At 41.2% G+C, this 20,208-nt stretch overlaps 1 protein-coding gene across 1 annotated transcript in view; it reads left to right on the top strand.

Annotated features, from left to right (window-relative positions):
• The window catches only part of rorb (RAR-related orphan receptor B), a 27,932-nt gene extending 7,878 nt beyond the window's left edge, over positions 1–20,054 (top strand). The window contains exons 2-10 of the mRNA XM_058375189.1: positions 7,613–7,698; positions 8,474–8,615; positions 9,953–10,342; positions 10,878–10,999; positions 13,246–13,378; positions 15,006–15,113; positions 15,212–15,322; positions 15,644–15,756; positions 16,460–20,054. Of these exons, the coding sequence (XP_058231172.1) occupies positions 7,613–7,698; positions 8,474–8,615; positions 9,953–10,342; positions 10,878–10,999; positions 13,246–13,378; positions 15,006–15,113; positions 15,212–15,322; positions 15,644–15,756; positions 16,460–16,618 (1,364 nt within the window). The 3' untranslated portion in view covers positions 16,619–20,054. The remainder of the gene's footprint in view (positions 1–7,612; positions 7,699–8,473; positions 8,616–9,952; positions 10,343–10,877; positions 11,000–13,245; positions 13,379–15,005; positions 15,114–15,211; positions 15,323–15,643; positions 15,757–16,459) is intronic.
• The last annotated feature ends 154 nt before the right edge of the window (positions 20,055–20,208 follow it).

Below are 20,208 nucleotides of genomic sequence, written 5' to 3'. Positions count from 1 at the left end.
AAAGAAACTGGTTTATTTTCCTGTCTAATCTCCGCTCTGTATATCAGCATCTGAACAGTGTAATGAGCCCAAACATTTGCATATGCGTCTCCTATCCTGGACTCCAGCCATAGACACACTTCTGCTAGATTAGTGAGGTAGCCAATCACGGCTCAGTGCTGCAGTCGGGCACAGATGATGCCAGGGCCAGCAGGGGAATGCCCCCGGCCTCATCGACGATTACCCACAATGCTGAGCGGTCTCTGTACACAGGTGTTAGCCAACCTTTTCCAAGGGTTGTACATAGATGCTGTACCCCTGGAACACAATTAAAGGCCTTGCTCAAGGGTCTTTCCCTTGGTCAAGGTGCAGCTTGGCAGTCCTGGGGCTTGAACCAGCACATTCTGGCTTGAATTGAACCAGCATTCTGACTTGAACCAGCATTCTGTCTTAAATTGAACCAGCATTTCTGGCTTGAACCAGCACTTTCTGGCTTGAACTGAACCAGTACCTTCTGGCTTGAACTGAACAAGCAACTTCTGGCTTGAACTGAACAAGCACCTTCTGGCTTGAACTGAACCAGTACCTTCTGGCTTGAACTGAACCAGCACCTTCTGGCTTGAACCAGCACCTTCTGGCTTGAACCAGCACCTTCTGGCTTGAACTGAACCAGCACCTTCTGGCTTGAACCAGCACCTTCTGGCTTGAACTAAACCAGCACCTTCTGGCTTGAACTGAACCAGCACCTTCTGGCTTGAACCAGCACCTTCTGGCTTGAACTGAACCAGCACCTTCTGGCTTGAACCAGCACCTTCTGGCTTGAACTGAACCAGCACCTTCTGGCTTGAACTGAACCAGCACCTTCTGGCTTGAACTGAACCAGCACCTTCTGGCTTGAACCAGCACCTTCTGGCTTGAACTGAACCAGCACTTCTGGCTTGAACTGAACCAGCACCTTCTGGCTTGAACTGAACCAGCACTTCTGGCTTGAACTGAACCAGCACCTTCTGGCTTGAACTGAACCAGCACTTCTGGCTTGAACTGAACCAGCACCTTCTGGCTTGAACTGAACCAGCACTTCTGGCTTGAACTGAACCAGCACCTTCTGGCTTGAACTGAACCAGCACTTCTGGCTTGAACTGAACCAGCACCTTCTGGCTTGAACTGAACCAGCACTTCTGGCTTGAACTGAACCAGCACCTTCTGGCTTGAACTGAACCAGCACTTCTGGCTTGAACTGAACCAGCACCTTCTGGCTTGAACTGAACCAGCACTTCTGGCTTGAACTGAACCAGCACCTTCTGGCTTGAACTGAACCAGCACTTCTGGCTTGAACTGAACCAGCACCTTCTGGCTTGAACTGAACCAGCACCTTCTGGCTTGAACTGAACCAGCACTTCTGGCTTGAACTGAACCAGCACCTTCTGGCTTGAACCAGCAATTCTGGCATGAACCAGCACCTTCTGACTTATCTGACTATCTGATCAGTTACTCAGAGCCTTAATCATTTGAACCAATACAATAGCATCAGGACTCACCAAGAGATCTGTGGAAATCGAATACTGGTCCTCGTTCCTGCAGCTTGGAGCACAAAAGATGAAACTGTGCTGAATCTCATAACATCTACTCATTTTATAGTCTTTCATGTGATCTGAATTAGAGTTATCTGAACAGTAACGATGCCTCACAGATTTCACCACACTCCTAATCTAATTACCGGTACTGGTAATTGCCCGAGGATCCATCGTCCAAATCTGACTTCCCTCAAGCGTGTCTTTGAATCCTACCCCAAGGCAAAAGATCTGAAACATGGATGAGCACCACATGCCCGTCCAATCTGGGGCCTTTCGGACATGTTTGTACAACCAACCAGTCAGTGTGAACTACTTTATACACTATATATGGTTTGATACTGTCAATCTCCACAACACTGACCTGGAGCAAAGGGAATAGAAACCATTTTTAGCATTTGAACGACTTGTAATCTTTCTTAAGTCTTTCTAAAGCAGCCGCATTACCCGATTCTGAATACGAGGAACTTTGAAAAAATTTGAAAAATAGCTGAAATGACCCTGAGTGAAAAAAAAGTGAATTTACATGAATATGCGACATAAAGAGCACTAACAATACAATGTCCAAAAGCGTTCTAAACAGGGCATCCTCCCTACAGTGGGACACTAAATGTGCATAATTAATTCTGTTCTAAATGTGACATTGATTACAAACGAAATTACGATAAGCAATTTTGAATTAATAAGTGCATTTCACTTATAAATAATTAAGCCCCTGTTTACACATGGAAGGCTGTGAGGGGTGTGGCTTATCAATGTAATTTGCATATCCATCTAAGGATCTTTTATCGATTGTTTTTTTTTTTATCAGTGATGAAGCACCCGTCAACCAGAATACATGATTTCACAACACTGAAATCATGTGTGTGTGTGTGTGTGTGTGTGTGTGTGTGTGTGTGTGTGTGCGGAAATAATCCCTCGCCTACACAGCGCAAATCTGAGCCTCTGATTAGAATATTCATACACAGCTTTAGCATGTCAGCAGGCAAACAGCCAAATAACACAACACCGGAATTAAGCCAGGAAAAGATTCCTGAGAAAGCCAGCTCAAGTTCAAAGCATTCGTTGTTGTTTTTTTTCTTTAATGGTTTTTTTTCCCATTCTCAAATCTGTGGACTCACATACTAAAAAGCTTATTCTTGTTCGCGTGGATTTCTCCAATAATAAATAAAAGCTAACAGTAACGATTATTATTAGCATGCTAAACATTCAGGTTAGCATTACAGTGTGTTTGCTTAAGTTGTGGTACTCCTAGCCACTTTAATGACTCTAATTTAATAAATCTATAGAGAGGAAAGCTTTCTCCGGAGACATAAATGCTTTCTTGTCAGTATAGTTTACACACACACACACACACGAAACAAACCACCCCTTTTTATCTAGTAACCCCCTGAAATCACATCCACATTAAACTGCAATGCTATCACACTGCTAGGCTAGCTGGCGTGCCGGTATTACAGAGTCGTCTGTCCTCAGCTAAGCTGAATTAAGCATGGAATCGCCAGCGCTGCATTCCCTGTCTTACATAATCTAGAGATAAAGAAGCCCTCGTGGCTAATAGGCCTTAACGCACGCAGCCGTCGCCTTTATTCGCACCGACACACAGCAGAGTCGCTTCATATTTTTTGTTCATTTTCCGTTCTGAGAGAGAGAGAAATGGAAAAGTAGCAGTGGTGTGTTATTTCTGTTGAATTAATACCTGTTTATCAGATTAGAAACACAATACGACCTTTTACCCTAAATGTTATCACACAGAAAATGTACTTAATGTATGATTTTAATTTTTCCTGCATGTGTGTGTGTGTGTGAGTGAAAGCAGGGATTAAACATTACTGATGAAACATTTTGAGGGGTTTGGGGGGCCGTGCTGACATCACATCCTGCCCAAACGTGACGGTGGCATGGATGATCGCAGTGACAGGTCGACTAAACGCGCCTCCTACCCACAAACCCCAGGGAGGCGCTGGTCGTCCTGGCAACCGAGGCACAGACACGGACATCTCCTTATTTTTTATGACAGGCCTACGCATGTAGAGCCTCTGGCCATTCTAACACACACACACACACCCTTACACAGCGTCTTCACGCTCTTCAGCACCCCGCCACCACACTCATCCTACAAACTCAATTCAGAGATATCAAAAAGCAAACCAACCAAATGATACGCCAAAGGGTTAAACAAAATGGCGGTTTTCTGAAACGATTTGTCTGTATATTTAAACATTTTGCTTACAAGTTGAAAGATTACATCATCACTGAGTGCTGACACACACTTCCTGCTTTTAGGAGGATAAAAATAGGACTGCGTATGGACAGTTTGGGCTAGAGTTTGTGTGTGTGTGTGTGTGTGTGTGTGTGTGTCTTCCCTGCTCAGTTGCATTGTTTGACTCTGTTTTGCTCTGGTGCTAGACAAACTGTGCTCCCTTATGACAGACAGCTGAACGTAACTGATGTGTGTGTGTGAATTATTGATCTGTGAAAATGATTCACTGATTCAGTGAATCAAATCTGATTCATTGAGTCGAATCTGAATCATTTGCTGCCACTGCAAGTCCTGTAATGTTCCTTTTGGTTAGTTTCATCATCCAAGCCACGGTCACAAAACTGACTAAACAGTCTAGTCTACATTTACACACATTTTACACAAATATACATCACTCAACATCTTCATTTTATGATTCTTCATCCTGTGTTAAGACAACAATCTTCTAGACTGTGAATCAAGTTAAAAGAAAAATTCTTCTAAATTGACTCTCAATGAAGAGTTCAGTCAAAAATGGCCTGTTCCTAGCATCTACTGTCAGTAGGCCTGTAGGACTTGGGTCTAGTTTCTAGATGTTTCCTGTATTCACTTGTGCAGTGCTCTTAATATTGTCTTGCTCCTGGCTGAGAATTTGTCAAAAAAAAATTCCTTCTTCTAGTAGTCTAGTGGAAGTTCTTGCAGGCTTGATCTAGACTTGGCCTTGACACCTTTAAGTCTTGTTCTTGGCTAGTCTTGATCTTGGCCTTCCAGCCAATGGCGCAGCGTCAGATTGTGAATCCGAGCATGATGATAACCGATGTCCCCACAGCACTGGTTCAGTTTCAGACTCAGTTGATTCAATCGAACCTTCTTAAATCAGATAGAGAACACAACCATACCATATTATTTTGGTGCTATTATGCACAGTAAGGCCCTTCACCTTCCCCTGCCACTCATGATACACACGTGTTGTGGAAACGAATGATGTCGTCATCGGTTAAAACACACACGCAGGATACTTTACTCCCAGTTTCAGTGCAGCTGAACTCACAGCACCTCCGACAGCTAGACTGGGGTCTCTGAGATATTCCTCATTCTGCTGTAGCTGTGCGTTTAGCTGCATGTGTGTGTGTCGATTGCCTGAATTGTAGAGTTCAGTGATTACACCAAAACCTAGTTGTTATTGGGTAACTTAAGTGGTTTCACAGCACCCCTGTCACCGTGGCAACACTCAGGAGTGTTGTATTAGTTGTAATTGATTTAATTGCTGTTCTTTCGGTTTGACTACAGCGCTGACTGAACTCGAGTTTCGGGGGAAAAAACAAGGGGTGCCCTAAGGGGTGAAGTGATCAGCGGGACACGGTTGAGTTAACTGATCTGCGAATATCTGGTTTTTACACGTTTCTGAAAAGCTGCTTTCTTTAATTGAATCAGTTAGTAGTCAGATTCCAGCCTCTGCTGTTACTATAGAAACAATAATTTATTATGGTACAGTTAATGAACCTGACACACAAGTGAAGGGTTTTCCCAGGGTTGCCACACATATACTTGCAGCTCCCAAACTCGTGTGTGTGTGTGTGTGTGTGTGTTAATCTCATTAGATGCATATTTAATACACACATATTTATACAACCCTGTAGGTAATACAAATACACACAGGTTGTGTACATTGCAAGAGATGTGCGTAAAGATGTACACACACACACACACACACACACATACGCCGGCCACTCTGAGCATGTATTCACAGACGCAGATTATCAGACACATCCATGTCCTGACACACACTCACATGCACGCACACACACACATACACATATGTGCGCATGTGTCTGCCGTGCTTTAGGGAGAAAATGAAATCGGATGTCGTCGGTAAGTGAAGTGACTTTTCTCCTATTTGCGTGCAGGGAATTTTTTTTTTTTGAAAATCTGCTCTTCTATCTTTCTACTTTGGAAGTTTTAACATTTCTACACCACAGCAAACTTCTTCTTCTGTTGCTCCTTCCCTTTTAAATGAACGGGAGGCTTACTCACAGTGCAGCAGAAACTTATTCAGTATGTGGAAAGTTTTTGGGGTTTTTTTTGTTTTAGACGTGTGATGCAGCCTCTGTGGTGTGGTGGAATGTGCAGAGAAATTAATTGAGAGTCGTTGCATCAGATAAGCCTGTGTAGAAGAACGTGTGTAGAAATGATTTAGGATTAGAACGGGTTGCTAATCTCTTTATAGTGAGCGTGCAGCCTCAGCATGCATCTCTCTCTCTCTCTCTCTCTGTCTCTCTCTCTGTCTCTCTCTCGTCTTCGGTCGTCTTTCATTCCTCATTTTAATTCCCATTTTTCTCTCGCAGATAAGGAAGACATTTCTGGATTGTGTATCTCTTTGTCATTGCGAGTCCTGTAACCTTAATTGGAACTGTAGTCTTCAATCTTTCTCTGTCTGATACCAATCAAAATTTTACTATTAAACATTTGTCTTCATAATTGCGACTGAATATTCATTTCGGCAGCCCCGTGAACATTTAAGCATGAAGCTCTGTATTTGAAACATATTTTAGCCACATGAAAAAACCACACGAGCCAATCAGCATGTGAATATGAAATGATTGACAGCTGCACACACTCTTCCACAGCAACTGCCCCCTTACCACCATTTCATATTAATAACCTTCTGACTGACTCTAAATTGGTTCCTACTTGAAAGTTACAGTGCTCTGAAAAAGTGTTTGCCCCCTGATGATTTCTTCATTGTTTGCACTTGATGGTTTCAGATCTTGTTTTGCAGGGAGAAAAAGTTATCAAAAACCTCATTTTAACACTTTTCGCCCTGAGTAACTCATCCGGTCATATTTAACTAATTTCGATTCAGTTCTATTAGAAAGCACGAGAAAGACCGTTACTTAAATACGTCAGTCAGCAAAGGGTTAAGCAAACTATTTTCTGGAATGTCAACGAACCACAGCGAGAGCCGTTGTCTCAATCCAGGACGTCACAAAGCATCTAAGGAGCTGCAAGCTTCACTTCCACGATCAGGAAGAGGCTGAGAAAAAAAATCCACATGTGTGCATGAGAGAGCTGCAATACTACTACTACCACTACTACTACTACTAATAATAATAATAATAGTAATAATATTAATAAAACAGCTTGATGATCGATGACATGGATACTGCTATAAAAGCATCAGAAAATTCCACATTCACACCAACTGTGAAACATGGTGGTGGTAGTGTGAGGGTTTGGTTATCAATATTGAGCTAATATTCATATATTAATAATAATATTATTTATATATAAATTAGCTTTATCTATAATATTATTTGAATATCTGATGAGTGTTATAAATGTATAAATAAATAAATAAATATTAGTGTTTTTCCCTGCTTTTTATTTATTTATTTTTTAAATTATTTCCGTCTTTCATCAGCCACTGTACTCCATTACATAACAAGTGAAGAGGTTTCTCTCTGTTCAATTTCTTTCAACAAAGACAGCCAACCGCGGCCCCAAACAAAGAGGTGATCTTTGTATTTCCTTCTGTGTTTTATTTTTTTCCTGGAACAGTCTGTTCCAGCCACATGCTGGAGAGGTCGGTGTACACATGTGTAGCGAATGCAAGGCACCTTTTCACTCTTAGCACTCCTCTCAGCGGGCTTCGGTGTCGACAGCTTTTGTGAAAAGGGCCACCCGTGTCAAAATTATTAGAGAAGCAGTGTCTCGGTGTGAAGTGGCCCTTCATTATGTCAGCCTTTATCTAACCACGAGCGATTGCGTAACACTCTCTCTCTCTCTCTCTCACCTTCTCCATTCCCTCTCTTTCTCTCAGCCCAAATTGAAGTTATACCATGCAAAATCTGTGGAGACAAGTCCTCAGGGATCCATTATGGGGTCATCACGTGCGAAGGGTGTAAGGTGAGAAAACATCGTTTTCTGATAATCACGGCTCGAAAATCTTTAATTAGTTTAGACATGAGCTTATATGCAGACTTGTGCTAGACTCTATATGACATGATCGTTCTGTACATGTACCCTCTATGTCCATTTGATTAGGAATAGCTTTACACCTGCTCCACTATCCAGTCACGCAGTCAGCCAATCATGTAGCAGCAGCACAAAGCAGAGTTTCGGTTAATGTTCATGAAACATCAGAATGCACTTCTATGGAGGTTGATGAGAGAGTTTTTGCCACAATTAGAAAAAGAAGAAAAGCGTCTCTGAACAGACAACACATCAAACACTGAGGTGGATGAGCTACAACAACAGAAAAACACATCAGGTTCCTCTCCAGGCAGCCAAGAATGATTTGATTTGAAGATAAACTGGAAGCTTTGCATGATATTTATGAACTGGCTTATTGTTATATTGCACAAATGAGCAGCATGGGCATTCCTAATAAAGTGGCCATTGAGTGTAACTCTTTAGTAGGCGGTATATAAGTAAATAATCATGAATAAATTTTAGATTCCTGAACATATGCTGTTACAATGTATGAGGATTTAATTAATATTGTCTTTATTTATCATTTAAAAGTGCTCTATTATCCGAGTTTTGCCTTCAAATTCAGACTGAAAAGACATGATTTATCTCAGTGCTCTTAAATACAGCTTAACGGTGTTCTTTACTCTGTGAAAGAGGTAGTGATAATGTTTTGAAGACACATCTTTTATCATTTTGTGTTGCACCGCAGGGGTTTTTCAGGAGAAGTCAACAGAATAACGCCTCTTACTCGTGCCCTCGGCAGCGCAACTGCTTGATCGACAGAACCAACCGTAACCGCTGCCAGCACTGCCGCCTTCAAAAGTGTCTCGCTCTGGGCATGTCACGTGACGGTGAGGCAGCCACTTCTATCACTATTGCAACTAACACTAATGAAAATGTGCCATGAAATTATACATTATTTATAATCATAGAATTAAAACGATATTGGACAATAATTAGGCACGCATCATTTCTTTCCATATATTTTGGTTACATTTGGTTGGATGACTTATAGATGGTCTTATAGACCCTACAGCTGTTGATTTGGCCCTATGGACACAGGGTTGTTGATTTAGCCCTATGGCCACTGCTTTGTTTATTTAGCCCTATGGACCCTGCAATTGTTGATTTGGACCTATTGACCCTACAGTTGTTGAGCAGGCCCTATGGACCCTCTAGTTGTTGAGTGGGCCTTTTGAACCCTGTAATTATTGATTTGGCCATATGCACCTTCCAGTTGTTGATTTGGACCTATGGACCCTTCAGCTGTTGATTTGGCCACATGCACCTTGCAGTAGTTGATTTTGCCATATAGACCCTACAGTTGTTGATCTGGCCCTATGGACCCTACAGCTGTTGATTTGGTCCTACACTCCATACAGTTGTTGATTTGGACCTATGAACCCTCATTTGTTGATTTGGCCATATACACTTTGCAGTTGTTGATTTGGCCTTATAGACACTACACTTGTTGATTTGGACCTATGATACAGCTGTTGATTTGGCCCTATGGACCCTAAAGTTATTGATTTGGCCACATGCACTCTTCAATTGTCGATCAGATCTCATGAACCATAAAGTTGATCATTTGGCCGTGTGCACCCTACAGTTGTTAATTTGGCCCTACACATCATACAGATGGCCAACAAGTTAAATGCTCCCAGGTACACATTATGTTTAATTCACTTCTTGCAGTCAGGTCAGTTTGCAAGTCTGCAATTTGGTTTGCTCAGAAGCAGACCTTGTTCTTGGGCCTGTTGTTTCCAGAGTATGACTGCTGTGTCCATCTCACCTGCCTTAAAAACTAAAGAGAAGAATGCACCAGGGTTCCACTGAACAGACAAAACATTGCTCTTTTAGTGGTTCTAACAAATTTTTGCAGTACAAGCTGAATCGGAAGTAAAAAACAGGTCTTCAGATTCATCAGCAAAAGACTGATGTGGCTGCAGGAAACAAAGAGACACATCTGTCTGAAGGCCAAAATCGATAGATTAGACAAGTGGAAAGCTTTGCTCTGGATTTATTGGAAAAGCCTTGCTTTTAGTTCACAATCCTTTAAATGGCAATTTTCATGGCATTAACCTTTTTAATCATGTCTAGCAGAAACAGCTGATCAGTCATCAGCTTTTGTTTTTCTCTCACACACATTGTCACTTACGTTCTGTATCCTCTATTTCTTTCTCTTCAGCTGTAAAATTCGGCCGCATGTCGAAGAAGCAGCGCGACTCGCTATATGCCGAGGTACAGAAACACCAGCAGCGGCTACAGGAACAGCGGCAGCAGCAGGCAGGAGACGTTTATTCGTCCAGTCTGAGCACTCTCGGACACGACCTGGCTGGCGCCTACACCAACGGACATGTCATTGATATGGCCAAGACGCATGCCAACGGCGCACCCGCTGCCTACTACAGCATGGACTCAACCCAGCCGAGCCCAGACCAGTCCGGACTGGACATGGCGGGCATGAAGCCCATCAAACAGGAGCCTGTCTACGACCTGACGCCCGTGCCCGACCTCTTCACCTACAACTCATACCAGGACAGCCAGCTAGCACCTGGAGTGTCCATGGGGGAACTCGGTATGATAGAGCCAAACTGCCTTTTGCTGTACAGGTCGGACATGTTTTATTAATAGTTTCAGCCAAGATCAGAATGAATCAGTTGCTACTTGTATCTACCCAATCTAATGAATAAAATTACACATAATTTATGAAGCTGCTAAATCTTAGCTGCCACGAAGCTGCTTTATCGTTACATATTATATCAGAATTAAACCATTTCTCTTCTATAAACATTCACCAGTTTGTTTGTATTTTAATAATTTGCTGTATACCAAACACATGACAAATCAACTTCTGACAAATTTATCATGAACTACAGAAGTTGCATTCACTGATTCCACCATGTTTTCTTACTGCCACACCACCAATTTAGAAACGCAGAGCACAATCTTTCCCACTCGTAATTACGACTTTGTGGCGATGTCTAGGTGCATTCAACTCGTACATACGATCTTGGCTTGAATGCACCGTAAATGCCTGGGTGAATAATCTTCACCTGTATGACTGAAGAGTCGTAAATAAACAAGTTGAGATCTGTCTCTCTTTTCCCCAGACCGAATTGCACAGAACATCATAAAGTCTCATCTGGAGACATGCCAGTACACGGGCGAGGAGCTGCAACAGCTGTCCTGGCAGACACACTCGTACGAAGAGGTCAAGATGTACCAAAGCAAGGTGAGGATACTTGTCTTACTTTTATTTTCTTGCTTATCTTACATGTTTGTACCATCCCTTTGATTCCTACAACACAGACACAGTTTCAAGTTAATCAATACCTGATTACGGTAATATATATATATATATATATATATATTTGTAACCTTATTAGCTGTAATGATATACAGAAACCACTGTAGCAACACTTTTTTGGTAGTGCAAGGGATGGAGCCACCAGAGGGCGCTGCACAGAATTACAAAGCAGAGATGCCAGCTGAATTCTGATTGGTCAGAAAGTGTTGATTCATCTTCTATAACAGCAGCTCTGATAGGCTCAATGGAGGACTGTAGCACATAATTTAAGAGTAATAGTCTGCTAATAGATTAATAGAAATTGGTTGAAATCTTTTTATGTTGACGTTAGAACATAACCTCCTGTCTGAAATGAGACAGAGTTTACAAAACTCATCCTATACAATAACCAGTTTCTTCTCTGTTGCTGAAAGAGAGAGAAAGAGAAGAAGAAGAAGAAGCCAAAGGCAGGAGACATATCGCAAACTCCTCTCATTTGCCCTGTATCAAATGGATTATGGGTAATTATCAAGCAGCCCTTTGAAACGGCGTGTATGAAAATTCAGTGCACAGGGAGAGAGCAGCAGAGCACACAAAAGCAATTTGCTGACACGAGCGTTTTTGGTTTTGTCTTCTGGACATGTGATAAACGGCAAACTTCACAAACTTTTCCTTTTGTTACAGTTTGCTCTGGTGCATGAAGGGACAATTTAGCATCCTACGTTCAATTAAAGAGTTATACAGCGTAAAGGAATCGGGGATTTTTATTTGTTTATAAAGCAACCTCATGAAATGAAGCTATAGTGCAACCTGAAATTATTCAGACAGTCAACGCTCCAGCACACCGGAAGTGATTTGTGATGAACTTTGCAGTTTCAGCTTTAATTATCTGTATGCCAGTCTGCTATGTACAAAACAAATTGTGCACCCTTAGGACAAAGACGTGTCATTTAGTTCAACAAAAATACTAGTTATTAGTGCCTCTTGCCATCTTATATACAGTGCAAAACATCGTTTTACACTAATAACTAGCTGATAATTCTGCCTTTAGATTTGTCTCGTTGCTACACATGATACTCCTGAAAATTCTTCTTTTAACATTTTGAAATACTGTTTTTTTATAGAGGTATACACCGATCAGGCATAACATTATGAGGTGAAGTGAATAACGCTGATTATCTCCTCATCATGGCACCTGTTAGTGGGTGGGATATATTAGGCAGCAAGTGAACATTTTGTCCTCAAAGTTTGACAAGGGGCAAATTGTGATGGCTAGACCACTGGATCTAAAACTGCATCTCCAAAACTGCAGCTCTTGTGGGGTGTTCCCGATCTGCAGTGGTCAGTATCTATCAAAAGTGGTCCAAGGAAGGAACAGTGGTGAACCGGCAACAGGGTCATGGCCGGCCAAGGTGGTGCACGTGTGATCCGAGCCAACAGACGAGCTACTGCTGCTCAGACTGCTGAAGAAGTTAATGCTGGTTCTGATAGAAAGGTGTCAGAATACACAGTGCATGATGGGTCAGGGCTGTTTTGGCAGCAAAAGGAGGACCAACACAATATTAGGCAGGTGGTCATAATGTTATGCCTGGTTGGTGAATTTTCGATGTATTTTTGCATAGGGATAAGTTTCAAGGTTTATTCTCATGTGCATGAAGAGTGCTTTAAACAATGTGTGCAGACATAAAGTGACACATTTGGAAACAAACAGTGTTCTATGTTATTAATAACTCTAGCAAGTTAAAAAATATTCCTTTAATCTATGCAACAATGTGGGAGATATTGCGCATACAGTAACCAGGACAGAGTCTGATCTCAGTACTCAGATCTCAGTACTCAGACCTTTGCATCATGAGGGTGGTGTGATGTGGAGCTGTCACTGTTAGAACCTTAAACTTTATTATTTTCCTGTTTATGTGTTTTTTCCTCTTTCAGCAATGGTTTTATTTATAAAAGAATGACATGTAATTTTGTGCGTTTATTGGTACCTTTAATATTATGGAGCGGGAATGAAATCAGTCTCTGTGTATTATAAGTTAATTATACAGAAATATGTGATATGATGAGTGATGCTTTAACACTTTTACATATTTGCTTATTTTGTTTTTAATGTCAAATCTTTATTATAGAACTTGATAGTAGACAAGATATAATGACCAATGCTGTGTCTATATTTGTGTGTGTGTGTGCAGTCACGGGAGGCGCTATGGCAACAGTGTGCAATTCAGATCACTCACGCCATTCAGTATGTGGTGGAGTTCGCCAAGCGCATCACCGGCTTCATGGAACTGTGTCAGAACGACCAGATACTGCTGCTCAAATCAGGTCTGAACCTTCACACTCTCAAATCAGGGAAGGTTCCTTGGGGTCCTGTACTTAACATAACCTGTTTCTAAAAAAAAAAAAAAAGGTTCAAAGGAAAACTCTTGGAACTTAATGAACCTTTTCTATTAAAACGGTTCTATGAGTCAAAGAATGTGCATTTTAATTTTTGGAGTTTTATCACTGTAAGGTGTTTTGAAAGGACGTGTTCCTAAATGACAGATGATCTCAGAAAAGATTACATGTGTGAAATTAATTCAAATTGAATTGAATTGAACATTTAAATAAGAGGGAGGAGTTTTGCTCTTATCATTTTCATATCACAAGTTTTTATTTTTAATTAAAATAAATTTATACGTTGTTTGAATTTGCTATAGTTTCTCTATACATCTAAATAAAATGACACACATTGGTGCTTTTTATATTCCACTTCCACACTGATACAGCTGCCTGAGTGTAACATCTGGCCAATATGTCATAAATATCATACAAAACCCAAACACTGAATTTATCTACTCCTAGTTTTAAAGCATATTATTCTGTAACAGATACGAATTGCTCAGTAACTGCACTAAACTAACAGAGAAGGTATGTACACTACATTGCCAAAGGTTTTGGGACACCCCTCCAAATCATTGAGGAAAAAGGAACTCTTAATGCTTCAGCATACCAAGACATTTTGGACAATTCCATGCTCCCCACCTTGTGGGAACAGTTTGGGGATGACCGCTTCCTGTTCCAACATGACTGCACACTAGCGCACAAAGCAAGGTCCATAAAGACATGGATGATTGAGTTTGGTGTGGAGGAACTTGACTGGCCTCACCTGACCTCAACCCCATAGAACACCTTTGGGATGCATTAGAGCGGAGACTGCGAGCCAGGTCTTCTCATCCAACATCATGCTTGACCTCACAAATGTGCTTCTAGAGGAATGGTCAGAAATTCCCTAAACCTTGTGGAAAGCCTTCCCAGAAGAGTTGAAGCTGTTATAGCTGCAAAGGGCAGGCCAACTCTATATTAAATTCATGTGCATGTGAAGATCTTAGTTTTGGAATGGCTCACAGTCTCCGCTCTAATTCATCCAAAGGTGTTCACTGAAACTAAGCCCAACCCCTGAAAAACAACACATGAATTCAATGATTTGGAGGGGTGTCCCAAAACCTTTTGGCAATATAGTGTATTTCTGAAGAGGTGGGATGTTTGTCTGGGTCTGCACAAGGCTCCTGGGAGATTAAAAAACAGTTAAAAACAGTTAGAAAGGCTAGTAACCTCAGTTTATTATTAACATGCTTGCTACGTCAGCTAATCCTGTAGGTATACATTCAAATAAGCCATCATACATCCACCTAACAAGTTCCTGTTATTGCTTAAATCTCCCTATCAACAATTATGTTCTGTGAGTGTGTGAGCATTGTTACTATGAAAACGATGGCGTATTAGAAGGAGTGCATTATATAAATAGTAAAAAGCCTTGTGGCAGAAAATTAAGTAACACATTCTGACCAGTCAGAACTGAGAATCCAACATTGTGATATATAAATAAATATTGATACGTAACACATGAACAGTATTAACAAGGGTGCAAAGTGACATGAATGAGTAATAAACTATAATCTGTGTCTCTCAGGTTGTCTGGAGGTGGTGTTGGTAAGAATGTGCAGAGCGTTTAACCCTCTCAACAACACGGTCCTGTTCGAGGGCAAATACGGTGGCATTCAGATATTCAAAGCACTCGGTATGTCCATTCCCTTTCATGCTTTATACAAACTTCTTTTTCTCCTCTTTCAGTCTGTATGAGTCTCACCTTAGCATTTGCTTTTCTCTCTTCCGCAGGCTGCGACGATCTCGTCAGCGCCATGTTCGACTTCGCCAAGAGTCTGTGCTCTCTGCAGCTGACGGAGGAGGAGATTGCGCTGTTCTCTGCAGCTGTTCTCATCTCCACAGGTCAGTGTTTGTTCAAGTGTTGGAGACGTTAATAAGTCAGGATGGATGAATGTGGAAATGTCTCTGATTGGCTAGAATTAAGTGTTATCAGTCCAGTGGCCTCATGCCCAGTGTGAATGGACCATGGCTGGATGGATCAATGGTTGGATGGATGGTTGGATGAATGGATGAATAGTTGGCTGGATGGATGGATGGATAGATGGATGGATGGGTCGAAGGTTGGTTGGTTTAATGAATGGTTGGATGGATGGATGGATGGATGGATGGATATTTAAACCCTATAAGAGAACACTGACAAATAACAGCTGGGCATTTCTTCAGATCGGCCCTGGCTAATGGAACCAAGGAAAGTCCAGAAGCTTCAGGAGAAAATCTACTTGGCCCTCCAGCACATTATGCAGAAGAACCACATGGACGAGGATGCATTGACTAAGGTATTTCAATTTTCACCTTTTCACCGTTGCTGATGGTTTTAAACTAGTGGTTTTTAAACCACCACATTTATGCTCTGTTCCATTTTTGCTTGGATTTAATACAACACTTGTTCTAGTCTGTACCTGGCATCAGGTGGCATCACATCAGGTGTCAGGTGTTCGAACAAAACACAAATCTGCGGTATATAAAAGCATTTCGAAACTGAGGTTGGGAAATCGCTCAAGAGATATTTTGGCACCCCAGCCATTTTCATAAATAAAACAGGACTAAACTGGCTTTCACCATGTTGTCAGCTTGACTAGGGAAGAATGGAAGGTCCATAAGTAATTATTGTAATTAGTTAAATTATAATAATTATAAGTATGGTAAAATTACCCACGTGATAAGAGCCAAAAGATGATAGAATCACACGAAAGAATAGTTCCCAGGATCAGTTTTGTTTCGCCAGTTGTCATGGTTATGCGGGAGTCATCTCTGAACTACTAATCAAATACCCTAGTCCTGGTTTCTGTATGGATTATTGTCAAGCTGTTGTTGTTTTCATACACATTTGTCATTGTCGTGCATTCCACAGCCTCGCTAACAGTCTGACCACAACATGTTTATCACGGATGTCGTTAGCATGGTGCTGTCATGTTCATTAACACATGCAAGCATTGTCTTTTAGAAGCAGCTTATTATAACGATGTCCCTTCTTTACAGCTGATTGGTCGAATCCCCACACTAGCGGCACTGTGCACCCTGCACACGGAGGAGCTTCAGGCCTTCCAGCAGCTACACCCCGAAACAGTCAACATGCTCTTCCCTCCACTCTACAAGGAGCTTTTCAATCCTGATGCGGCCAGCGTCATGTCCAAGTGACAAACGCTTTTTTAAAAAACTATGAAGGGACACGATGGCAGGACACTACGGCAGAACTTCCAGGGGGCTGAGCCACTGAGGCAGAAGAGGCGGAGCTAAATGGGTCACCGCGGCAACACTGCAGACGACGGCGTACAGCAACCTGAGGCGACGACACAATGAGAAAACTTCAGGAATGTCCAGCACTTCAAACATTCGACTTCAGTTTCACCGATTCAGTCAAAAGAATGTATATACACGCCTGTTAGTGAGGATCTGACCAGAAATGTACAGACTTTAGAGCATTTAATAAGCTGTCGTTTATTTGGGTAAGTTTATTTGACTTTTTTTTTTATTTTGTATACAGAATTGTGAAAAGAAAAAGGGGGACAAGGGTCAAACAAAGACGATCACATAGTAATTCCCTAGTTCTGATATATTCCAGTATTAAACCACATTCTGTTTTTATCCTAGTCATAATTTATAAGCGAGAACCCGACAGGCCGGTACATTGTGTAAATCTTTTTTTTCCCCTTTTTTCCTTCTTTGTAGTTTTATGTGTATATAATTTGAGAACAACTTGTAAAATTATACTAGAGACAATTTCATTTCGGGTATGTTTAAAAAAAAAAAAAGCCTTGTCTGGGCCATGTAGATATGTATAGACGCTACAACGTTGTTTAGAAATGTTACGGAAATGTAAATGATTTTCTAAGAGAAGAACAATAATTGATTCTTGATCTTTTTCCATACGAAGATATATAGAGAGATATATATATATTTTGCAAATGCTTATGGTCGATCGATCGTGTCATCAGTCACCTCTGCAATAATGTCACTAAGCCCTAGTCATTCAAGAAAGACAGTAAAGCAGAACGAAGACGTTCTAATCATCAACGTCACACTTTTAATGCTCTAATCGTTCCCTTTAAAGATGCACTGCAGTATTTGCTCAGCAAGGATGTCCAAACTCGAGACCTGTGAGCTGTTTAAAACGTCAAATCACTTTCCCGCTACTTGAAGTTAAAAAAGTTCTTCATTTGAACACTAGAAAATCTCATGCTAGTCTTCGACATTAACGTCGTTTTGCAAGCAACAAAATCTGACGCTAGAGGAAATTATTATAGGTCGTTAAATATGACCAATTAACTGTTTCAAACAAAAGTCTATTTCTCTTGGTCTGGTAACCTGGCAGCCCCGCCCCTCTTCCGCTACATCAGCAAAGCTGTGAGCATTGAGCGTTGCATGAAGTATCAAACATCCACACTTCAATTTTTTGGGGTTGAATCAGTGCATCATTGAGGTTCTTTGAAGTGCATATGTTGTAAAGGTTAGTGTCAACACACTGCTCACATTATTCAAAGTATGAATAATTCATGTAATGAATAATTCAAAGAAATGGTGGCGAATAGTGCGTAAGTAGCTAAACTAGCTAAGTCGATATGCTATTACATACATTGTATTGCCAAATGTTTTGGGACATCTGCCTTTACATGCACCCTTTGCAACTTCAACTCTTCTGGGAAGGCTTTCCACAAGGTTTAGGAGTGTGTTTATGGGAATTTTTGACCATTCCACTAGAAGCACATTTGTGAGGTCAGGCACTGATGTTGGACGAGAAGGTCTGGCTCGCAGTCTCCACTCTAATTCATCCCAAAGGTGTTCTATCAGGTTGAGGTCAGGACTCTGTCAAGTTCCTCCACAGGAACAGGAAGGGGTCATCCCCAAACTGTTCCCACAAAGTTGGGAGCAAAAAATTGTCCAAAATGTCTTGGTATGAAGCTGAAGCATTAAGAGTTCCTTTCACTGGAACTAAGGGGCCGAGCCCAACCCCTGAAAAACAACACCTGAACTCAATTGGGTGTCCCAAAACTTTTGGCAATATAGTGTACATACACAGGTTAACCAAATCTTGAGAACACTGACTGATTACACTAAAGATAAAACTAGCAGTGACTCAGACCGATCAATTATTTATTTAATTATATTATAATTTGCCCACGTAATATTCCCATAAGCAATCACAGCAGTGAGAAGAAGCGGTTTTGTTTTATTTATTTTATTTTAATTAAGTCTGGTATGTTTGCAAGCTGAATGGAAATAATGGACGCCTTTAAAAAGCTCCACAGATTAACTCACTTAACTAGCTTGCTAAGTATATAGTTGCTAAGTAAATGATGATGATGAAACATATATAAATATTTCATTTGCGTCACAATCATACTGCTCAACCATGCTCATGTTAATTTGGTCAGACTGATAACATTACCACTAAAATGCCGCCATCATTCCAGGCATTTCAGATGGATCCTAACTCCATTCCCGTCGACTCTTGTGTAGACGATTTTGTCAAATAGACGCTCTGCAGTGGCAATATGGTAGCTTTGACAATCATGTAGCATTCTACTGTTCATATTTTTACCAGTTCCAGTACTACTAACCTGAGCAGGTCCGGGTGTTAAGAGTAAATTTGTTCTCGCTTAGTTTACAATGTTCACGATTCTCTCAGGCAAAAACAGTTTCACAACAATCCCCTTATAGTACCTCAAAGTAAAAAGCAATCGAACACAACAATTTGAAGTCTATTGAATTTCCCGCCAAAGAGCTTTCACACGTGTAATCCCCTGGGTCCTAGTAAACTCCAGGTAAACGTTATTCTGGGTTATTGTTCTTAGAGGTTTCACAATGCTCCTACCTTTACCTGTCAATCCTGGCTCTTCACAATCTAACGTTTCACGCTCTACATTCCTAACCTTCTTCTTATTTGCATATTTGCGCATCAACAACCATGATTGGATAAATCCACCGTGTGGCTGCTTTAAATAACGGCTCATCTCACGCTTTCATATCAGTGAGGAAAAAAAAAGGTCAGGTCTGTCGTTCTCTACCTGAGCAGTTTGTTATCTTTCCCAGCTTTCTCATCATTTTTGGTCTTTTTAAATTGGTTGTTTAGTTGACCGGCTGTTTGTTGGCTGAGATCCGATTTCCGCTAATTTTTCAGTGTCATGTATTTCCCTCTTGCTACACTGCACACTATAGTGTTTTTGCTGCCTGACTCTGTGTTGCTACTTCCTGTAGCAAGAAGTCAGTCAAGAAGTTTTTTATTTGGGTGTCTGTTGCTAAGCAACTAGCCATAACATTTTAACACTGGTTCTAAACTACAAGTGTGAAATGTTCCTGTTCCCGGGATTAAGCACAGTGTGAAAAGCTCTGTAGTTGACTGGTGCTTGGACCCCTTTAGCAATAAGAACCACCTTTAATGAATCAGAAATTGGAATCTAACCCCATAGTTGATTATTTCCCTTATTACTGATATTAGGTTTCTGATATTTTTCCAATGGCCATGAAGCCATAGCAGCGGGTTCCAGGTGTAGGCATCCCCCCCCCACACACACACACACTGTAAGCAGATCCTAGTGCGTCGTGCAATCAGTAAACTCCGACGAAAATGAAGGAATGAACGAATAAGAAAGCACTTACGGATCAGGCGTGGAAGGCAGAACAGGAAGCGCTGAGGATCCACACACACTTTCCATGCCGACAGCTGATCATTCACTTCGGCGGGTTTTTTCTGTAAGCGCTCTACTTCTTTCTTATTGAAGACAATCATC

Source organism: Hemibagrus wyckioides, linkage group LG22 (assembly GCF_019097595.1).
Source record: "Hemibagrus wyckioides isolate EC202008001 linkage group LG22, SWU_Hwy_1.0, whole genome shotgun sequence".
NCBI classification, from domain to species: Eukaryota; Metazoa; Chordata; class Actinopteri; order Siluriformes; family Bagridae; genus Hemibagrus; species Hemibagrus wyckioides.
The sequence above is the reverse complement of the archived record's forward strand: the minus strand, read 5'-3'. Positions and strand labels throughout refer to the sequence as shown.